The sequence below is a fragment of the Limanda limanda genome, chromosome 12, assembly GCF_963576545.1.
Source record: "Limanda limanda chromosome 12, fLimLim1.1, whole genome shotgun sequence".
Classification (NCBI taxonomy): Eukaryota; Metazoa; Chordata; class Actinopteri; order Pleuronectiformes; family Pleuronectidae; genus Limanda; species Limanda limanda.
The window spans coordinates 24918497-24936592 of record NC_083647.1 but is presented as its reverse complement, the minus strand read 5'-3'; the positions used below and the strand labels follow the sequence as shown (position 1 = coordinate 24936592).

The 18096-nt window shown below is 41.6% G+C and overlaps 1 protein-coding gene across 1 annotated transcript; it reads left to right on the top strand.

Annotated features, from left to right (window-relative positions):
• Positions 1-312: 312 nt before the first annotated feature.
• On the top strand, positions 313-16865 carry LOC133015067 (E3 ubiquitin-protein ligase TRIM39-like). The gene is made up of 2 exons (XM_061082200.1): positions 313-1644; positions 16659-16865. The coding sequence occupies exons 1-2, from the start codon at positions 313-315 to the stop codon at positions 16863-16865; spliced, it is 1539 nt and encodes a 512-aa protein (XP_060938183.1).
• The last annotated feature ends 1231 nt before the right edge of the window (positions 16866-18096 follow it).

Sequence of the window (18096 nt, the reverse complement as noted above, 5' to 3'; positions counted from 1 at the left end):
ATCCCATTTGGCTGAGGAATGGCTCATGATGGAAGAGGAGCTGGAAAGTGACACACCAGAGAAACCAGTAAGCATCTGTTCCTCCCTGAAGAGACACAGGCTGAAAACGAGACGATCACATTCACCTTCCAGACCAAACATCCTGAGTGAGTCCAGCTACAGGAGAGAAGAGTGAAACTACAACCTGCCGACGCTCCACACACTGACCGTGAGTTTAACAAACACCTCGACTCAGAGGGAAAGTGAACCTCAGCGAAGTTCATGGAGCTGTGACTGACTGACTGTCTGTTTTCAGCTTCACCTAGAGACTCGATGGCTTCCAGATTAGAAGAAGATCTCTGCTGTCCCGTCTGCCATTATGTCTTCAGAGATCCTGTTCTTCTGTCATGTAGCCACAGCTTCTGTAAAGACTGTGTGAAGAGCTGGTGGAGAGACAAAGAAGTAAAAAAGTGTCCACTTTGTAAGAGAAGATCTTCAGAGCATGAACCACCTTGTAACCTGGCGTTGAAGAACCTGTGTGAGGTCTTCTTACAGGAGAGAGATCAGAGCTCTTCACATGCTCTCTGCAGTCTGCACTCAGAGAAACTCAGACTCTTCTGTCTGGAGCATCAGCAGCCAGTGTGTCTCATGTGCAGAAACTCAGAAAAACACACCGACCACAGATTCAGGCCCATCGATGAAGCTGCACAACAACACAAGAAGCAGCTTCAGGAAACTCTGGAGCCCTTGAAGAAGAAGTTACAGAGTTTAGAACGTGTTAAAGTAGAGTTTGAACAAACAGCAGAACACATTAAGGTCCAGGCCGGACTCACAGAGACGCAGATCAAGGAGCAGTTTAAAAAGCATCATCGGTTTCTGGAGGAGGAAGAGGAGGCCAGGATGGCTGCACTGAGGGAGGATGAGGAGCAGAAGAGTCGGATGATGAAGGAGAAGATAACGTCTCTTTCAGACACAATCAGAACCACAGAGGATGAGCTGGGAGCTGAAGACGTCTCGTTCCTGCTCAACTACAAGGCTGCAGTGGAACGAGTCCAGCAGCGCCCCCTGCTGGATGATCCACAACTGGTCTCAGGAGCTCTGATAGACCAGGCCAAACATCTGGGCAACCTGAGCTTCAACATCTGGAACAAGATGAAGGACATGGTCTCCTACAGTCCTGTGGTTCTGGACCCAAACTCTGTTCATCCAGGACTCATCCTGTCTGAAGATCTGACCAGTTTGAAACGAGGAGCGAGACAGAAGCTTCCTGACAATCCAGAGAGGTTTGATCATTACGTAGAAGTCCTGGGATCTGAAGGTTTTAACTCAGGGACTCACAGCTGGGACGTCCTGGTTGGAGACAGTCCTGACTGGACACTGGGTGTGTCACTAGAGTCTGTCCCGCGGAAGGGAGGTAAACTGTCTGGATACTGGGGAATAACGTTCTATGAAGGTAAATACTCAGCAGAGTCACCATCAGGAGTATCTTATCTCTCTGTGCAGAAGATCCAGAGGATCAGAGTGAAACTGGACTGGAGCAGAGGAGAACTGTTGTTCTCTGATCCTGACACTAACAAACACATTCACACTTTCAAACACACTTTCACTCAGAAGATGTTTCCATACTTTAGCACTCAATATCCCTTGAAGCTGTTACCTGTGAATGTGTCTGTGACGCTGGATCAGAGCAGTTAGAGATAAAGATTTTATTCATCTTGTTTATTTCTTCAAGAGAAATCTGCTGACTTGAAATGTTAAACTCGTTATTCTAAAGCTTTGTTTATTTCTCCTATTACTTCTGACTCATTTTTATTTCTCCTGTCGACTTTTCCACGTGTGTAAAAAGATTTCATTATTTTCTGATCTTTATCTTTGGTTTGTTTTTTACTTTCATGGAAAATGTTTTCTATCATTTAGATTTTGTGTGGATCCATGAAGTCGAGCAAACTGATGAAGATCCACATAAAAACACATTTATCAATAACAGCTGATCATTGTTCACATTCAACAAACTTTATTAAAACTCACACATCAGACATGATTCATGTTCAATCACATAAAGTCTGTTCACATATGAAATAATCCAACATATATGAACATTGGTCTGTTTGATGTGATGAAGCCAAAATGATTCTGTCTGTAGAAGTGTTTATTCAACAGCAGCCGAGTGATGTGATTTTAATATTGTGATATTAATAATAAAAACTATGAAACAGAAACAGAGTTCTGACCTTTTTTAAGTTGAAATGTTAATATAACATTATCTGTCATTAAGTAGGATTTAAAAAATTACATGACTAAATGTCCACGCTCAGAAAGTGCTGAAACGAAAATTTAAAAAAAATTACAATTGGAATTCAATATTTTTGTGTATTTTGCAAAGATTAATCGAACCACATGCATTAATCATTAATAAACAAATAGATTTTAATAATCAGAGCCTGTGGATGCAGATGTGTGAACGCAGCCTTGTCCCCCCCCCCCCTTATCTCGTGGACCGTAGAATATAAACCCTCTGACATCACAACTTCCTGCCTCAAAACCTAGAACCACAGAAGTTCAAATGTCGAACTTTAATATCCTGGTTTTTAAATTGTAAGATTCACACGTGCAGCATAAACATGAGCTCCATGATATTTATATATAATGCAGGAGTTTCCACTGAAGAATATTCCAGTTCACACTTGATCTGCAGGAAGTTTTCACTTCTGTCCTGCGCCGTCGATTCCACGTTGTGTAGATGTCTTGTAACGTGTCGTCGTTAATTAACCGAGTGTGTCTCTGCTCGCCGCCTTTGTTCTCGCTGATTAAAGCGATTCTGCTGCTGATCAAAGAGGAGAGTGATGGGGCAGGGAGAGGACATCCCACTCCTCCCCGTTCTCCTCCGCTAAACTTCCACTGTTCAAACTCTCGGTGACGTCTGAGGATCGAGATGAAACTGATCAAAACACTCAAAACTATAAGAACTTACATTTGAATTAAACATTCTTTTTTTTTTTTTTTTTTTTTTAACAATCTGTTTATTGAATTTTTTACATATTTAACAGACAAACAATACTGTTCCATCAATAACAATTACAGATGTAATTCCAACATACCAGAGAACAGATACCAACCCCCCACTCCCCTCCCTCCGGCACCCAGCCCCAACAGATGAGCAAATATTGTAGAAAAATCAAGAATTGAAAAGGATAGATGACATAAATCTTAATAATAATAATAACAATATAATAGCAATACTAAAAATAAATGAATAAATGAATAGATAAATATGATCAATACTAAAAAAAAAAAAAAAAAATGAAATAAAAGAAATTACGAGAGAATTTTTTTTTATAAATAATAATAAATAATAATAATAAAAGAAATAAAAGAAAACGAACACAAGTTCAGCAAGGCAGTACTTAGCACGCAGTGATCTGGCAGCTTGTGCTATTGACATAAGACAGAAAGGGATTCCAGGATTTCTCAAAAGAAACAGCCTTACCAATCAAAGTCAGTCTAATTTTTTCTAATTTAAGAAAATAGAGCACCTCCTTAACCCAGTGAGTATAGGTGGGTGGAACTGGGGATTTCCAAGTCCTTATCAGCTGGGGAAAGAGTAAGTGGGAAAGGCCATACACCAAACAGGACAGTTACGGCATTGGGAGACACATCCTTTCCAATTACCTTGGATAAAGTACCAAAGATCCCAGACCAAAATTTAGCCAGAGAGGAACAGCTCCAAAACATATGTGAATAATTTGCTGTGGCATGTTGACATCGTTCGCATAGGGGAGACACTGTATCAAATATTCTTGCAAGCCGAGCTCTAGTATAGTGAGCTCGATGGAGGATTCGGCATTGCATAAAGCTGTGCCCAGCACAGATTGAAGATCTATGTACCCTCCGTAAAATCCCCTCCCAAACATCATCTGAAATCACCTCACCAAGATCTGTCTCCCAAACTGTTTTAAGTACAATAGAAGAGCCTTGACGAAGGTTATGAATATTTAAATAAATAGAAGAGATTGCCCCCTTTAATGAAGACAGAGACTTCAGAGGCTACGGACAAAATTTCGATCTTGAAGATATCTAAAAAAAGAGTTTTTATGCCCAGCCTAGGCCATATAGAGAAAGTGCTATCCAATAACGATGGGGGAAAAGTAGGATTAGTTGCAAGTGGAGCACCAATAGAAAGTGTTTGCAGGCCAAAATGACGTCTAAATTGAGTCCATATTTTAATACTGGAGGCCACAATCACATTGTTAGTATAACCAGAAATAGAAAAAGGCAAGGGAGAGTACAGTAAGGCTTTCAATGATACCGGATGAACAGAATTTGCTTCCAGGATCAACCATGATGGAGGGACCTCAATATCTTCATAATTAACCCAATAGTTCAAATTTCTAATGTTTGTTGCCCAATAATAGTAAAGGAAGTTTGGCAACACCATTCCGCCCAGAGCCTTGGGCCTCTGTAAGACTTGTAAACGCAACCTAGGAGTTTTTCTGTTCCAAATAAAATCAAGAATAAGACTGTCTACTTTAAGAAAGAATGAAAGAGGAAGGAAGATCGGAATGCATTGGAATAAATATAAAAAGCGCGGGAAAATGTTCATTTTATTTGCATTGATTCTGGCAGCTATGGAAAGATTAAGTAGCGACCATCGCTCAAAATCTTGTTTAATTTTTGTTAGCAGAGAGAGATAATTATTCCTATAGATATTAGCCAACGTTTTAGCAACATGTACTCCGAGATAAACAAAGCCAGAGTTCACAATCTTAAATGGTACATTTGGGAGCTGAGATGAATCGTCATTAACCTCTCCATTAACAGTAAACATTTCACTTTTACCCAGATTAAGCTTATATCCTGAGAATCTACTAAATTTGTCTAGGACTGAGAGGGCTGCAGGAATAGAACGTGACAGATGAGACAAAAACAACAAAAGATCATCCGCGTACAGCGCCACCTTCAGCTCTACTCCATTTCTGGCTATACCACATATATCAGGATGAGACCGCAGAGCAATTGCTAGAGGCTCCATCACAATGGCAAATAAGAGCGGACTTAAAGGGCAGCCCTGCCTTGTAGAACGATGTAACTGAAAATATTCAGAATTAGTGCCATTTGTCCTGACCAAAGCCTGAGGAGAAGCATATAATAACCTGACCCATGAAACAAATTTTTCCCCAAAACCAAATTTCCCTAAAGTAAAAAAAAAGATAATCCCACTCTACCCTGTCAAAAGCCTTCTCGGCATCCAGAGATTAAAAAAAGAGTGTCTGTTACGAATTAACCCAGTCTGATCCAAAGATATAATTGAGGGTAGAACAACTTCTAAGCATCTGGCTAGCAACTTAGACAACAATTTAAAGTCAGCATTCAACAGGCTAATAGGACGATATGAACCGCATGAAAGTGGGTCTTTACCTTTCTTTAAAAGCAAGGAAATGCAAGCCTGGTTTAGGGTGTGGGGAAGTGTGCCTGACCTGTAAGACTCAGTGAACATCTCTAATAGGTGCGGGGCCAGCTTTTTCCAAAATGTTTTATAAAACTCGGCTGGAAAGCCATCTGGGCCCGGACTTTTACCACTTTGTAATGATTTAACTGCCGCCTCAAGTTCAATTGCTGTGATAGGATGCTCCAGTTCCTCAGCAACAACCCGATCCAAAGTGGGAGTGTCAAACCTATCAAAGAAGGAGATCATTAGTTTGTGTAGTTCTTCTGGGTAATGGGTTGGCACCTATGCTACTTTTTCGGATGTTTGGAATGGTCGTGTATTGCGTTTTTTGCTTTTTGTTTTTTTTGTTTTCTCTCTTCGCTGTTTTTGTTTGTTACATACTGAATTCTTTGTCCTTTAATGACACAGGTTAAGAGAACACTATCTAGTGTGGGCGGGGATATTAAATTTGTATCAAGTGAATATTGCATCTGCTGCTCAGTAACACAGGGTCACATTGTCAGGAAACAAACAATCCAAGACGTACAAACTGATATTCACATTAGTTCACATTCAGTCTTTGATCTGATCCTGAGGATTTTCTCTGGTGCTGAATGGAACCAGACGACAGATAGATCTGTGGTAACGGACGCCTCTAACACCACAGTGCCCTCTTTAGCCTCCACTATATTGAAGCTCTCTCTCTCGCTCTCTGTGACTGGCCCATAGACTCAGCTCGCACGCAGTAATTACCCATGCTCTGCAAAGTCCTGGGAGCTCAGCCCTTGCTAATGTCTAAGGATTCATTATAGTGTAAAATAGATAAAAATTCAATTATTTCCTCCCGGGTACACGCATTACTCCGGATTGTCCTTCTTCTTCTTCTTCTTCTGTTGAGGCCAATTCTCTTTGTCTGTGGTATCAACAGCACATCGAGCTTCTGGTTCCACAGATAGAAACTAATTGAACAAGGGGGGGGAAAGAAGGAAAATCTCTCCGCTGTTAGTTTCCGTCAAACATTTTCAAAACGAGGGGAAAGTTCCACTGGTCTCTGTAAATGTCTTTGACAGTTTGTCGTCTTTTCACAAAGTCGTAACGAACGTTTAGGTTGAAGGGGAAATAATTACAAGTGGTTTTAAAACCAGAGCTGCAAAAGGAACGTGAGTTTATAATGAATATCTGAATCGACTGATTAATTAAATGTTGCTCCTTATTGTTTCCAAAGAGGGAATCAAGTCTTAAAATAATCTTCTTAAAGCTCAGCAACTTTTTTCTACTGTTACATTTCTCAATAATGAAATTTACATTTAAACCTTGAAGTGAAAACTGCAATTTGTGCTGTTATGACTAGGGTTACAAAGGGGAAACTTTCCATGGGAAGTTTAGCTCGGGAATTTTGGGAATTTTGAAAAATAAATAAATACGCAAATTAAACGCTGAGCAATAAAAACATCATTCAAAACTCTATTTAAAAGATGTATGGAATGCAGCACACACTTCACGTTGAATTTCAACCCTCCACTGTGCATTCTTCCATCACATGCACAGATAACTCCCAGCATCCTTCACTCTACAGCAGGGCTATTGAAGCCTGCTGTAGTGTGCAGGACTAGTCAGGTAAGTTTCCATGATATTACTGGGGGAAATATATTAGCATGCTGATTGAGGATTGTTCATCTGTTCATCTAGCCTATTTCCATTCATTTATCCATCAATTGTAAAATATGTTTACAGACGATTCCAATTGTTTGGCTAACTATTTATATCTCTGGCATTGCATCAGTGTTTTTTTACAAACTTTTTTCTCGTCTTATTCTACAGAACGATGCCACGTGCACTCTCTCATGTGTGGAGACATTTCACCCCATCCAATGTAGAAGGAAAGGCTGTGTACATTTGCAAATACTGTGCAAAGACCTATGTTAAGAATGACACAACGATGCAGAAGCATATAGTCAAGTGCCCAAAGTTTCCTCAGGGCTCAAATCAGCCTATGACACAACAAAATGTTTATATTTATGTCTGTATATGACAAGGTAAATACAGTTAGTATAAATTACCCACAACATTTCCAGTTTATTCCCGTTAATTCCCATGGAAAGTTTCCAACTTTGAATATTCCCGGAATTTTGCAACTTTAGTTATGACACAATGGACCAGATGTGCACAGTTAAAGATGATGAAAGACTGAAGTTTGAATCCAATGTTTTATCCCTGACACCAGAAAAACAACTGCTCAAAAATCTGCAGACAAGTTATTCACGAGGAGTCGACTTTTCCAGAGCAGCACAAACATCCATCTTTACTCGCTTGTCTTCTATTCTCCGTCTCTCATCCTCTTCTCGCTAATGACACCATGGCCGTCACATTTCCTCGCTTTCATGCCATTTTACTCGTGTCACAAAATGTCAGGTCTCACAAGGTCGTTTCTCACAAATCCACATCCGCAGTGCATTAATATTCAGCCTGCCACTAAATATTGTATTCTCTTGATCCCCCTTGAACTTAAAACATCAGGTACTCTGCGTCAGTGTGAGGATCAAAGTCAGATTCCTCACGGCGGAAACGGAGTGAAATGTTTTTTCCATTGATTTCTTTCCCAGAGATCTTTGGGATTCAAACTAGCAACTGTTTAGTATTAAAAACCTTTTATGAAATCCCTTAAAACATATATTTAATAAAAAAATGCATTGATTCATTTTCTTTATGAGCAAACAACATCAGATTTGTTTGTTTCTTGACACATTTGAAATGTAAGGATATTTAAATTAAAATAGATATAAACAATGTGTTATTTATCAGTTTATCTTAACATGAATCCGCTAAATATTCATCTAATCCCTGTGACTGAGTCTCTGTCCTCACACCAGCAGCAGGATTCCCTGTTGCACCAACATTTCAAACTCACTAATTTGTTTCCTCGTTTAATCGCTTAATTAACTTCCAGCGTTTGAGTCCTGACGATCAATATAAATCACCGCTTCAGACCGGGGACCCGCTAATGAGATCAGATTAAGTGCCGGAATTACACTCGCTGCTGCCTGGAATAATTAGAAATCACTAAGTATCCCTCTATGCTATTAAAAGGCCATTTAAACAGCGTCCATAGAACCTATTTCTGTCTGTGACGACGCAGTAATTACAATCGGCCGGACGCAGACGAATCTCTCTCCTCGTCTCGTTCTGGTTTCACGTTGCTCACATGGAAACCGCGGCGGTTCCCCCGGCGTGTGGTGATGGACTGATTTGTTTTCACCAGCTCTACGTGTGGGACGGCAGCAGCTGGGCCTCCTGTGCACTTTTAATTATGTTTCTGTTCACCCCCTGAAATCTGAAGTGTGTTACAGACGAGTCGGAGATGGTTTTACAGACGCTCACAATCTCCGGTTTACACTACGCTCTAATTGGCTGGATTCACAGTGGGAAACTCTTTCAGGAGACACCGCTCATTCATTTTTTGAATGGGGTGATGTCATGTTTTGCCGAACTGCATTGTGGTTCATTTAGCTTAGTAGAAGTTGAGAAACCCTCGTGTTTTCAAGCAGCGCCACAGCCACGACCCAATCAAATCACGTTCAACCTGTTAAAACTGAATGCGATATATATATATATATATGATGAAATACTCTCGAGGAAAGCTGAAAAGCACTTTAACTTGGTTATTATTACTTATTAGTAATTATTGAGCTTTTAAACATCAAAAACCTTTGCCGGTTTAACGCTGGAAAGAAAACATGGCAGCAGCAGGGACTTGGGTCGAAGCCGTTGTCTCACACGGGTTCTTTTACCAGAGAGTAAGAGTTATAGATCTCAACATCATAAATGTCTGACTTTTTCCCTCAATATCCATCAATTATTTCCAGTTAAACTGATAAACATGTAAAGAACCTCTCCATGCTGCAGACAGAGATGAAAACGTGCTCCATCCCTCCACCAGGTTCAGACACACAAACCAACAGTTGCCTCTCGTAGCTGAGAGGAAACAGCCTCTCCATGTTTCTGCACCAGGACCACCTCTGTCTCACTGTGCTGCCTGATAGCAGAGATCCACCGTCTGTATGAATCTCCATGTTTTTTGCATTCGCAGGCACACCAGCTAGTTCCATTTTAATTTGCCCTTAGCACGGAACAGGCTGCAGTGGGTTGTGGTGCAAATCCAATTGTTTTCCTCGTGCCTCCTGCACAAGAATCCATTCAGAACAGAAGAAGATCCAGAGTCCAACGTAGATGCTGTTCATCTGTGTCAGTAAAGTAAAACTTGTTGATATCAGGAGGGAGAAGTGTGAAGTTAGGTGTGAGCTCACAGTATGTTTCGCTCTTTAATGTGTGATGATATACACACGGTGTGAAAAGCAACGCCTCCAGTGTGTGGAACAGACTTCACTGGCATTCGGATCAACATTTATAATCAGAGGACCGAGGGAAAATGGGCCAGTTTGAGTGTTGAGTGACAAATCTCCAGCAAACTGACACATGTTAGAGGTTTTCATGTGTTACTCTGCTTCTCATGGTGTGTAGTGATTGTTATTGTCATCGATGGCTAGTTTCTTGGTTTTGATACGGTGACAGAAAGAGCTCAGTGCACCTCGGCTGGAGGAAACAGCATCAGACAGACGAGAGCAGAATCAACCAGTGTCTTAAGCTGCGGTGTTGAACTATGTGTGATGCATAAAGTGGTAATGTTGTAATTCAGTAGTGCTGTTACTTCACAGGAGGAAGGTCGTGAAATCAAATCCAAACTACACAGCAAAATCGGGAGTGTTAATTCAACTCACAGAGTGTTAAATCTAACACTTTTTCTGAGTTTATATAATCCTCACGGATTCTGAGTTAAAATTACACTTTGAAAAGTGTTAATATTTTAACTCTTTAATAGTGATAAATATTTGACATCCTTGGTGTTATTTTATGACACCACATAAGTGCACCTTTAACTCTAAATTGTGTTATTCCCTTTCACTGTGAGTGTTAATTTTTAACATACATAGTGTTATTTTATGACACGTCAAAGTGTATTTTTAACACTAAAATCGTGTTATTTCATTTCACTATGAGAGTTAATTTTTAACATACATAGTGTTATTTTATGACACATTAAAGTGTATTTTTAACACTAATATCGTGTTATTTCATTTCACTATGAGAGTTCATTTTTAACATACATAGCATTATTTTATGACACATTAAAGTGTATTTTTAACACTAAAATCAGAATGAGGGTTAGTCTCACACCTGTCTTGATAAAGAGAGCCGAGGGATTTTGTTATGGTTCATTGGCCAAGAGAGGAACATGGCTCCTCCCATATTTTATGATCAACTCCACCTAAAGTGAATCTAACTCAGTCACAGGTGTTAACATTTAACTTGCTTGATTGACAACACTCCCAGAGCTTTTTGATCACTACAGGTGTTAAAACAACTCCAAAATCAACACCCACCAACTCAAAAATATTAACACTGAAAAAACAACACTACAGATTTTGCTGTGTATAAACAAAGTGAATTCACAATAAAACCATAACAATTTAAGAAGTAAGACGTTTTATTTCCAAATGTAGTCTCCATGTGACCCCTGAGGTGATTACGATAGATTGGAGGCAGCTTTAATTTACAGCATCGCAGCACGTGCACGTAGGTGAATCATCGTTATGGAGTTTCACAAATCTCACAGTCAGTTTGGGGGACGTGAGCTGAAAGGTGTCGGAGCCTCTGGTCTACGAGACTGTTTGAGGTGATGGGACCTTCAAATGTTATTTACGCTTCTCACCCGCGTGTGAGTGGGAGAAATGCAGATAGAGAATCAGCAGAGCAGGAAACCATGGCCGGGACTAAACACCCTGCTCCCACAGCATTAGAGATCATCTCTCACACATTATCAAACCCCACCGAGGTCCTCCCGACCTTGTGTTGGAATCGCCCTCCTGTTCCGGCCCCAGGTTAGGGGGGCTGCCGCGGACGGGAAGTCAGGAAACGAGGTCGAGCGCTCTCACGAAGATAACGCCGCTCGCTCTGTGGAGAAATGCATTCGCCGAGATCGAGACTGGACACACGGCATCTCCGTCCTAGATTTAATCAAACTGCACCAGATTACACACGAGAGGAACGAGTGGTTTTATGTCAAGATCCATGAATTGTCCCCTGGGAAAATAGTGAAATGTCAAAAAGTGGAAGAAAGAAAAAACAACTTGGATCTGGCTCGTTGTTCGAATCAAAAATATAACATTTTCTATCTTGACTGAAAAAGAGCCACAGGAAATAAAACACTTTACCAGGAGCTTGCAGGAACTCAGACTTTCTCCCTTTTTGTCAAATGTCCCGTCACTTGAACAACGTATATTTCTCTAAACGAGGCCTCTTGGATAAACTGTATATCTTTGTTTATTTGAACTGCTTCGAAATGACTCTTTGGTTTTTGGTCACAGGCAACAAAACTTTCTCCACATGTAGAAAGTGAGTAAAACAAATCTATCCTCACAATGACAGCGAGCTTCCAGAGACGGGCTGTCACCAGATCTTCTCTCCTCCACAGGCGACATGTCCGGCCACAGCGTTCGGGTTTAGCTGGATTTCTTTTCTAAGTTGCCCTCAAACAATCCGGATCCTCACGGCGAGCGAATCAAAGACTCGCGTGTTTCTGTGTGAGGAGTCCGGGATGAGTCCTGATCCCTCACAGAGCTTCCTGTCAGAGTGTGAGAGGGTAAAGAAACATGTCTCCGGGCTGTAAAGACTGAAGGAACCCTGGAGTATCTCAGCTCCATCCCTGGCACCCGGGCTCGGTACCTGGCTTTATAAGGCCTTGAGCGAGGCCAGAATCGGGCTATTCCTGGAGACGCTCTGTACCCAGGGAGCTTTGTTTGGACTGCGGCCGGGCAGAAGACGTACGGTTTGCCCCCCCCTCCCTCCCTCACATCACCTATTAAATCTTTACTGTCCACACTTTTAATTTGTACGTCTCTAGCTGTGAGACGGGGACGGAGAAGATGAACAGTACAGAACATTCTCCTGCTCTGGGTTGGATAGCAGCTGTAAATCATTGTGATGGGTTGTTTAAACATGCATGTGCCACATGGCACCAGTGCAGCTGACTGGGGCTGATGAGTCTAAATATAAAACAACACTGATCTCAGTTCAGTTTGCTTTTGAAACCCAGTTGGACTGAAGGTGCAGGTTAATTTAAATTAGTATTAATTAATCAATGTTTTTTCTGGTGATAAGGAGGCAACTGTAAAACGAATCTATGAGAAAGTGATTTAAAGATTCTAAAAAGAGTTTGTTTCATAAGTTAAAATTGGTGGAAAACCCCTTTAACACAGAAGAGAGCTGTGAGTCATGATAACTCTGACCTCGTGGATTATTTTAGATTTTTGACACCAAGGAGCAAAAAGTGGAGTAAAAACACAACTTTTAAAAACGTAAATATCAATTAAACGACTAAATTAAATGACTCTCTGAACGGGGACAGGGAGGACGCTGGTGATTTCTCTGTGCATGAGAAGAGGTGATTTACACACGTCTGTGACACAGGAAGTCGTTCTGTTCTGACGGATTGATTCTCCAGCTCAGACGCAGATCGTTTGGGAAGAGATCCGTCCTCTGGGATCGAACCCGGCTCGGCCTCAGCTGTTGTGTGGCTGCCGGCCAAATGTGATGTTTACACTAACACGCACAACTGTTCTGTACATAGCCACGGTGAATTAACAATCCTGAGACGGGTCACTCTCGTGGCAGGTGCTCGGTGCAGTAGTGGGAAACAGGGAGTGTGTGTGTGTGTGTGTGTGTGTGTGTGTGTGTGTGTGTGTTAAAACACAGACTGACACCTCGTTGTTATCGGGCCCTGGTGAACACAGCGGTTTCCCTGTTCTGTCACAGTTTGACTTTCACGTGGTTTGTTCTTCTCCTGCGCTGAAGGACGGATTCACTTTTGTTCACTTTCAAGAATTTAGATATTTCAGAAAGAACTTGATAAGGTGCATGTTGTTTTTTTGGACGTGTGTAGCGACTCTTTGCTTTGAACCGTGTTCCTTGTTGCAGGTGAGACACAAAACAAGAGTCGCAGTAAAACATATGTGTTTTAAATATGAAAATGTGTTTGTTTCCTCCCTCAGTGCCGGTTCTGGTTCTCACTGATGCTGGTTCTCAGTGATGTGTGTCTTCTTTCCCGCCACCAGAAAGCTAACGAAAGAGAACGCCACGAATCCACAGAGCTCCGCCCCTCTGCGTCAGATTTCTCCTTTCTCCTCCCGCAGCAACAGGTGGTCGATTAAAACCCAATTCCAATTCATTCTCCAGGCAAATGCATGCGTTCAAAATACAAAGTGTTCAGCTGCTGAGAGAAAAACGAGACAAATCACAATCCCTGGGATGTGAGGCTGCAGCAGCATCTCAGGAACATCGACTGTATCCATTAGCAGGAGGATGGAGCAGCTAATGAGCAGAGGGTCGTTGGTTCAGGTCTCCCAGGGGCCCACGCTGCTGTAATACATTCAGCACTTAACCTGAATCTTAACCGGAGCCGCCTCATTAAACCTCCAGCTGTACAAATGGAAAGAAATGTGTCGGGAATGTTTTGCCGTTCAGGGGGGTTCTCTCAGGGAAGAGGCCGCGAAAGGACTCGGTTCCTCGGATGAGGGGAGTTCAGGTGAGGTCGGAGCTGGAGGAGCGACCTGGCTTTCATCTCTCCTCACTCCCGGAGGAAAGTGCCAGAGAGGAGCGCAGCTTTGGTTCTGGAAATCCGTGTCCCTTCTCCTGCGTCCGAAAGCTGCTGTGAATCGTTCAGCAACAGGTTCCAGGTCCAAACCCCACCGCATTAAACATGCTGTGACGTTTTCTTACAAATGCAGCAGCTGCTTTTCGTTTGTTCGGTCCTAACGTGCGACATGTTTCCTATTTCAAAGTATTAAACGTGTATTTAAACCAGAACTCCAACAGTGATGTTCTCAGCAGTTAGCTGCAACACTTACTCATCTCAACAGAGCTCAATGAACAAGGTAAAACAAGAACGGTGGCGGACACTGACCCATCACAACAGAGAGAGCCAGCTGGCCAATTAGAGACGGTAGCTAAAACCAAGTGTTTGAGACAGAGGCTGACAAGAGGAGCTGCAGCGATGGACAGTCTGAGGACAGTGTTTTCTGAACATTAGAACACGTTAACCTTTTCTTTTTTTTTTAACTTGAGTTTTTATTAAACTTTTCTTAGGTATGGTACATGGCAAATTAAACATGTTTCTTTATACAGGAACAAGTAGTATATGGTTGAGAATTGACTCTAATAACAGACTTTGCACATATTTATCTCAAAAATAGGCAGCTATTACAAAACAAAGTGAGTACAAAATGATATCCACTCATACCTTCATTGCATACCTGCACACCCCACCATACATGATATAGCATATATCTTATAGACATGTTGCTTAGGTATACAGTATTACATGATCCCACTTGGGAGAAACACAGCAAAACAATAAAACCAGAGTCCTAGTGGGGATCATTATTCACCTTTATGTAATTCCAAAACCTGTCCCAAGGGGTCACCCCCTCCTCCCTGTCATCACTCAATCTACTAAGCATACATTCATAGGATGCAGTTTCAGTCATTGCACATACCCATTCTTTCACCTGTGGAATTTCTGGCGCCTTCCAATGTCTTAAGATAACTCGGCAAGCTGTTGTTGTACCCACCGAAATTACAGAAAAATTACATTTGGTTATATTGGGTAATTGAGACTTGTCCCCCAGTAAACAGAGCTCTGGACTTAGGGGAATCTCTGCTTCAAGCCAGTTCACCTTAACCTTTTCAAGTAATGACACAAATCCTGGAACTGAACATGAGCATAGTTTCTCCTTTAAGAGTTCATATTTTCAGATACTTCTTTAAAAGTTTCCGTATTTAGATTCGCTTCCCACATGAGACAAGGGAACATTAATTACAGTCTGAGCAGAAACAAAATGGCAGTTTTGTGTTTTGCAGAAAATGTTTATCCAGGTCGAAGGACGACTAGATAAGTTGATGAAAGGGAAATGAAGGAGTTCCTGAAGTATTTGCAGGGGAAACAAAGGGCGCACACTTCTCGTGGACCCAGCTCTGAAAGGTGAGCTCATGTTTTTCATAGATAAACTCTGAACAGAGTTTCATTGTGCAGCAACAAAAAAACAAAAATAGAAGCTAATTAAAGAGTACAGCAGCAGTTTGTTCAGCTCCTCTCTGTCCGATTCATCCTCCACCAACCACAGCTCCACCCTGTGCTCCCTGCTCGCCAGGTCTGTGTGTGGGACACGTGTGTGTGTGTGTATGTGTGTGTGTGTGTGTGTGTGTGTGTGTGTGTGTGTGTGTGTGTGTGTGTGTGTGTGTGTGTGTGTGTGTGTGTGTGTGTATGTGTGTGTGTGTGTGATTGATAATTCTCTGCTGTTATTTACTGGAGCAATATTCATCCTGAATGTAAAAAGCTCAAGTTTTTCATTACAGAATTTTTTTTTGCGTTACTATTCTATTTATTTTTTAAAGCAAGGAATTTGTCGTTTTCTAAAGTAAAAATATTTGGGGTTAATATGTGTATTTGATGTCAAATAATTTAGCAATTACTGCCCAAAAGTTTTTTGTAAGCAGCTTATTGTATTTCCTTCTTATTGCACTTCATGTTTTGTGAAATCTTTCATTGCTGAAAAGCTTTTTAATTGAAAAGGACGAGTGAAAATCACTTACAAAGTTACATCACATTCAAACAAAATTGTGTTAACATGATGATTATGTCCTGAGCAGCATCATTTGTTTGCACAAGGACATCACATTTGAGTGAACACAAAGTTGTGTAACGGGTAGAAAATATATTTATATAAATTCAAGGCCATGGCTGAAACTGAACTACAGGCAGCAGCAGGTGGAAAGTAAAGTCTTTTTTTTTTCTGGGGAAATTAGATATTAAAAAAAAGCAAACACCTCTGACCCCTTCACTTCTGACTTCCAATCAGGTGCAGAAACTAACCCAAGATCCCACAGGCTGTAAATCAGTTTGGCTGTTTGCCCACGTGAGACGTATTTATCCCGAACAAAAAACCCAAATGTGACGGCTTCTTCTGCCAGTCGACACCAGAGAGGACGGATTAAACGCTTTGCTCAGGGGCGAATCTGCAGCAGGGAAATGTTCTGCTGGGTGAAACCAACATTGCTGAAGAGGGTGATGTGAGTTACACAAGCAGGGGTCAGCGTGCCTGAGCGCTGCCCCCCGGCTCTCTGCAGCTGTCCGTGTTGGCAGCAGAAGCTGCCGGGCCCTGGCAGTCACCAGCGCTGTCAGATCAAGTCAATAACGATCTCCTGGAAGCTGTTCAACAACCCAAAGCCATCCGTCAGGGAAACAAAGCTCGGCCCGCAGCGCGGTCTGGCCCAAAATGCAGCCATTCATCGCGAGGGAGAAGCCGGAGCGCTGGCCAAGCCTTTCATGGCCAGAGAAAAGGATCTGTAACCAAACCGTGCTCAATTAGGCTCAGATTCACCGGGGGAGATAAGGGCTAATCAATCATCCGTGACCGGGCCCTTGTGCAAACAGCGTCGGGATGTGTGGGTCCGGAAGCATAGAAGTCAGCTGATGCCTCTCACACAAAGGTGCGAGGGCTGGACCTGTCAAACACTTCTCACACTGAGCCGCTGTGTCGGAAAAACAGGTCTGTGCCACAATGGTGCTCTGTGCTGCCCCCTGGTGGTGAACCTCTGCTTATCATCACGTCACTGGAGGAAGTGGATAAACAGGAGAGCCACTGTTATCTAGATCCAACTCTCCAGCTCTCTTACCTCATCTGTGTCGGCATGGGAACCGTCTCTATCAGCGGCTGAGCACAGTGATGTAGAATCCTTCACCTCAGAGTGTAATCCACTGTTGATTCAACAGCTCCACCTCTGGGAAGCTCGTGGTGTTCCTGTCGATGACGTGATTCTGCTTCTGTAGATCTAAACTCTCGAAGCTCTTTACCTGCTTTAACTTATCAACAAGGCGGGGAAAAAAACTGGGATCTGAAATAACTGTGAGGCTGAGATGAAGTCATCTTAGAAAACATGCAGGCACAGGATTTATCAGGTGAATAAATATATACTTCCCGTACACACACTGTATATTATGTAAGTGTGTTGTCTTATTTGGCCCAGCCTCTTTCTTTAACAGTCGGGTCGGGTGTGGGATCTGTTTGTGGGCGAGTGTGGAAAGTCTGGAATAATAATGTGTCACCAAACACTGCTTCAATACACAGGTTTATTTTTTAGAGGTTTAAATACAACGAGCATCACAGGAACTTTCCTAATTCGTTTCATTCCTTTTATACATCAGGATCTTTTTCGTATTTTACTTATAAATCTGATTTTGTTACGTTTATGGTCCCAAATATCTCAAACTGTAAAACACAGCTACACACAAAACACCCAAAACATCTGCTCTGTGAATGTGGTTGATGCTGCAAATGAGTTCAGTTTATGGGTTCCAATTGTGATATAATAGAATATAGTAATACTATGGAGATTATGTTATGTTTATTTATTAAAATAAATGAGATTCAATATGTTTATTGTGAGAGTTTATATAAATATAATGGTGTGAAAAACTTTCAGGGAAGCTAGAAAGATAAAGTAAACAGAACAAACATGATAATAACATTAATGCATATGTTTAAAGTTAATACACAGAAAAAGACTCATTACAAACACAT

Excerpts from the sequence above, each read along its gene's own strand:
- LOC133015067 (XM_061082200.1), top strand. The coding sequence starts at position 313 with ATGGCTTCCAGATTAGAAGAAGATCTCTGCTGTCCCGTCTGCCATTAT. Across the intron at positions 1,645-16,658 it reads TGAAGCTGTTACCTGTGAAT|CAGAAGCTGCCGGGCCCTGG; the intron begins GTGTCTGTGACG and ends CCGTGTTGGCAG.